The sequence below is a fragment of the Limulus polyphemus genome, unplaced genomic scaffold (genome assembly GCF_000517525.1).
Source record: "Limulus polyphemus unplaced genomic scaffold, Limulus_polyphemus-2.1.2 Scaffold453, whole genome shotgun sequence".
Lineage (NCBI taxonomy): Eukaryota > Metazoa > Arthropoda > Merostomata > Xiphosura > Limulidae > Limulus > Limulus polyphemus.
This window is the reverse complement of record NW_013666063.1, coordinates 232835-238241: the sequence shown is the minus strand read 5'-3', so window position 1 is coordinate 238241 and position 5407 is coordinate 232835. Positions and strand designations below refer to the sequence as shown.

The 5407-nt window shown below is 30.9% G+C and overlaps 1 protein-coding gene across 3 annotated transcripts in view; it reads right to left on the bottom strand.

Annotated features, from left to right (window-relative positions):
• LOC106458378 (homer protein homolog 1-like) overlaps window positions 1-5407 on the bottom strand; it is a 43943-nt gene that overhangs the window by 14131 nt on the left and 24405 nt on the right. For all 3 annotated transcript variants that reach the window (XM_022384562.1, XM_013917886.2, XM_022384563.1), the window contains 2 exons: window positions 4761-4892; window positions 1271-1594 (listed from right to left, as the gene is read on the bottom strand). In XM_022384562.1, coding sequence (XP_022240270.1) covers window positions 1271-1594; window positions 4761-4862 — 426 coding nt within the window. In that variant the 5' untranslated portion in view covers window positions 4863-4892. The remainder of the gene's footprint in view (window positions 1-1270; window positions 1595-4760; window positions 4893-5407) is intronic.

Here is a 5407-nt window from a genome sequence, read left to right as displayed (position 1 = left end):
TGTGTCACACTGCTAGAAACACCCAAAAGTGGCGGTAAGAATATGGTTTCCAGAAGTTACCCTGGCCGAGCCAATCTCTTGACATGAACCCCATCGATAACCTCTCGGCCATACTCGACCGGCAAGTCAAGAAACAACCAAAAAAACCAACTTCGAAGAGCGATCTACTCCAAGTTTTGAAGCAAGAGTGGGCAAAAATCCCACAATCTAAAATTGACGAGATGATTCTCACGATGCCCAAAGGATCAACGAAATCCACGAAGCGAAAGGAAGATCTACTAGATATTAATTAAATTATAAATATATCAATTCATGTGAATATGACTGAAAAATTTCATTTTTTCTGAAAAGGTGGTGTCTATGCTGTGTAGTTCTCTTGGTAATAGATGTGTTTGAGGTAGAAAGCCCCAACTCTTCAAAAGTAAGTTTAACTAAGTCACAGTATACTCTGTGTGATAGATGGCTTGTTTGGAATTTCATGCAAAGTTACACGAAAGCTATCTGCATGTTATATATGGCAATCCAGTAGAGATATTGTCAATGACCTAGCTGTAAGTACAGATGAATATGTTACCTCCAAGTATGTTCATAACAAGCTCCTGTTGTTTCGGAGATATGAAGCTGATTAGACAGTGGTACAAAGCACTACACCAGTACTTAAGCAGTAATATGATGACATATCATTTTCACTGAATAACAGAAAATCTATAAAATCTATAGCTGAAAGCTGCAAGTTTGAGTATTGTGAAATATGACTGATCTCACTGGCATTCAATGGGGCTTTAAAATGTCTACAGTTAGCAAAAGAATGAGTAGTTTTGTTCACGTAGATACCTTCACAGAATGCTTGAGGCTGTTCACTTTCTAGCTATATGGTTTCAACAAATCAAATCTAAATGCAGCAAGGTAGGTTATATTCAAAACTAATAATACAAGGTTTTTAAGTTATGAATGAGGTACAAATACATAGAAAGAGAGATGTTTTTTTGTTGTTTTTTTTCTAACATTTATGATTTAATTATATAAATGGCCTGGAACAAAAACAAATCTTGATTATATCAAAGCCCTTGAACTGAGCCACACTTAGGTCATCCTGGTACTTATAATGCTGTTAGTATAATTGATCTGCTGCCACATGTAGTTACAAAGGTTGATAAAATCCTATGACAGGTTTTTACAATTTATTGAAATACAAAATTGCTTATAAAAAAGCTTATAACTTTCTTAAAATAAAAATCTATTGATTTAGTGAATAAAACTAAAGTTGTACTTTAGTAGCCTGAAGGCCAGATAGACTTTGGCTTCTTTGGTGAGCAACAAGAGGGGACTTCATAGTGTTGATATCATTTTGTGTAGTTGCTGAGAAAGAAGAAGATAGGTTTATTTGCTCCATCTGGTCGCTAATTGTTAGCTCTTCTGTTGTAGTAGTCTCCACTGGTGCTTGTTTCTGTTGACTCCTTCCACTAGCTGGAGAAGTGCCTCCTGTTGTTGTATTCAAAGGAGCACTGCCACCTCCATTTGTCTGAGACTGTTGTGGTTTCTGCTGAGCTGCCAGTCGAGTAGCTTCCTTAACCTCTTGGAATTTCTCTATAAACTGAAAAAATAAATAAATAATACAAAATGTAAACAACCTTTAAATAGTTATGTTAAACTTTTAAAGAAATCATTTCCACTTTCTGCTCAAAATAAAATCTTTAGGAACTTTTGGTATATATTTTTTAAACATTTACGAGTTGTTCTACATGTACATTACTTCATTCTAGTAAACAATTATTTTGTCCTCTTATCAAAGGCTTTGAACAAAAGAATAATGGAAAAGCATATTAAGTTGAGTATATTCCCAACATACATCTTCACAGTTAGTAAAGATATCTTTTGCAGTATTTACAATTATTTATAATAAAAATTGTAAAGTGGCAATGAAGTAATGTACAAGTAATTTCATTAAAGTTAAAGAACTGTTTATATTATATCCTAACAATACAGAATTATGCACAATGTGTGTCACATGCGTCACTAATGTTTGGTGTAGGAGATGAAAAGAATGGAGGAGATACAAAAGTAAAAAATAGTAATTAAGATTGAAAAAGAACTAAGTGTAGTAGAACAAAATATAAGCTTGTTACAATAATTAGTTTATAACTAAAATCAACAAGTAGTCACTGAAGTAAAGACTTGTTCCATCTGACAGATGATTTTTATTTCTTTGACAAATTACGTATTTCTTCCTTGAACATTCATATTTATCAGCACTTCTGATAATGTTTAAATAGAAAATTTTATCGTCTGTCCAGTCCAATGCAAGATGCAGAGCATAGTGTTTAATTTCAACTGTGATTTTTTCTGTGTTCCTTGGTATGAGGTGATAATGTTCTTTTAATCAATTCAAAATGAGTTAAATTTCATTCAGGAGTACTGCTCAACAATGACAACAGTTTGGCATACATAATTAAGGAACTGATAAAAAAAAAAAGTCTGATAGTGCAGGGATGAGAACAGTAAATTAAACTATTGATTGTTCTTGGGTTCCAAGTCATAAAAGCCATGGCTGATGATAGTGACTTGGCATGCTCTCTGGTGTATTCTAGGCTAGCTTGGGATACTAAATATTCACTTTATTTAATGCAAGAATGATCAGTATATATTAAACTTTTATCGACTATTATCACTTTAACGTATGTTACAGTGATCAAAATTATAGATTAAGTCGCATTCAAACCTGTCATTTCATAAAATATTTACAGATACCATATACAAGTGTTTATAATTATAATGATTAGACCAGTTAAATACAAACTGGTCATTTTTGAAATAATGAAGCTATATCAGTACAAATCAACTTCCACAATGGCAAAGTACAGACCAATCATTTACAAACTCTGTTTCTTAAAAGGCAGGTATGGAATATTATGTATGAATCTCTGCTTATCCTACTAATTTGTTGCTGTTGTTTTTTTTTCACTTTTTTTTCAATTCTAAAGAAAAAATGTATGATGGAATTTCTATACACTGTGACAACCTTTTTTTTTTGTTAATTTTGGCTGATAAAGGTACATGATAATGTAATGGCATATAATACAACAGATCATAAGATATAAAAGCTGAAAAATTATCATAAGAAGATACAGAAATAAGACTCAAGAACTGTCAAACAAAAAGAGAAATTACAAATTAGAAGGCAGAATTTAGTGCTTAAGAAAAACTGAAGCATCTAATATAGTAATTTTAAACAAAGAACCAAACATAAACAAATGAAAAATCAAGGAATCCATCTTAATTGAACTAAACAACCCTACTCTAAACCAACACCCTGGGGTGCCAAGATATCTCTTCTAAGTCATGCAACAATATCCGGTCATGTGACCTCTGTTCCATACTGTGTGTGTGTGTATATATATATCTATGTCAGTGTAAACTACTTGTAACTTGTACCTGATGATGACAAAACCTTGTTGAAACATTGTACATATACTGTTATGTTAAACTTATACTAAAGTTTTTCTTTATTACCCATTCAAGCCGTCTCTTAGCATTAATAATAAAGGATATGGTTAGTTTTGATTAAAAAATATAAACTTTTTACACAGATCAGGGTCACAAGAAGGTAACAGGCCAAAACAATTAATAATCAAGCCTTAAAACAAGAAGGAAAGGGAAAATGCTGAAAGGAACAGAAACATTACATGGTCTTACAAGGACAACTCACTTAGGACCATACAAATAAAATATAAATAAAACTGTTAGAAGTGAAAAAATCGGGGGCAGAAATAAATATATGCTGTTACGTTTGTTTTGTTGCTGAGCATAAAATTTTATAATGACTTATCTGTGCTGTGTACATTGCAGGCATTAAACCCCAATTTTTAGCATTATAAATATCAAGCTTACTGATGAACCACTAAGTGGACGGCTGTTGTGAGGCTTGATAAGTTAATACTCCTGTTCGTGTACCTCAAGAATGAATGGTACAAAACATATTTTCGTTAATGTAATCTCATTTATAGGTCCCAAACATTTAGAAATTGTACTCAAGAACAAATGAATGCATACACACATACATGCAGACCTATTAAGTGTGATCTGTTGTTTTTCTCCACACAACTTTAACCAGTCTCAGGTGGTTAGAAACAATGAACTTTGAACACTAATACATTCTTCTTTTATTAGATGAATACATTAATATTTTGTAAGTATCAGATTACCTTTTAGATTCTAACTAGTAAGTCATCAATTTGTTAGATTCCATATGTAACATTTAACGTCAATCCACTAAAAAATTGTTTATAATTTTTGTAACTATTCAGATGCTAAGAAAATCCATCATAAAAATAATATTTATGAATATATTTTTCATGTTTCCTTTACAGTTGAAATTCTTGTCTGCAAAAGAACAAGTTAAAGCTAGATTAGTAATTTTAAAAATTTGTTTATACTATTATTGTAAACCATAAAACCTTCCATTCTGTGACTGCATAAGTTAATGTTGGCTGTTATAAGCAATTTAAACTGTCAGCTTGTTAAATTTTCTGTTGGAGTGAACTAAGCTCAACTATGAAATTTCAATATCATATGTCGTAGCATGTATTTAAATGTTTATGTATATATGTATGTACATACACTCATGCACAGTTATAATTACTGAACTTACAAAAAACTCAAGCCTCTTTCAAAAAAACATATAATTTCTAAAACACCAATGAACCAATTAACATAAATTACATATAATTTGTTTTGTAAAAAATAACTTAAATTGTTCTTACTTTGTTAAGCTCTGGTTCAGATCCAAATCCAAGTCCATAAACAGTATTTGCCCTTATATCTGACCACTGACCAAATTTTTGTGAGGTTTTGGTAAATGTCATGTTTGGAGTAATTGTGCTATTTATAACAGCCTAGAATAATAATAAAACAAAAGGTCTTGAACACATGAAATACAACATATTTTGTTTAAAGACTTTTTTACATAAAGCAATTTAATATACCTTTCCTTGAAAATCAAATGACCATTTAAAAAAAAAATCTAAAACATCTCCATGTTATACAACTTTTATGATATAGATCAAAAACATTTTTGAAATGCTCATTTTACAAACTTAAACTGCAAGTTTTGAAAATACACTTATAGATACAGATTTTTTTCTATTAAATACATATACATGCATCCTCAAACATAGTAAGAAAGTTATTCAAAATAAAATTTGAAAAATCTTCATCTCCATTTAAAAGTAACGTTAACAATAAATTTGATTTCAACACTGAAGAAATGTAGGAATGATACCTTTAGGAACTAAAATATACTGGAGATGGGATATTAATAACAAAACAACACTGTAAATATGTCACACAATGAAAACACATTCTGGTCTCAACTTTTGCATGCACATTCTATAGTTCTGAAACATTTGTG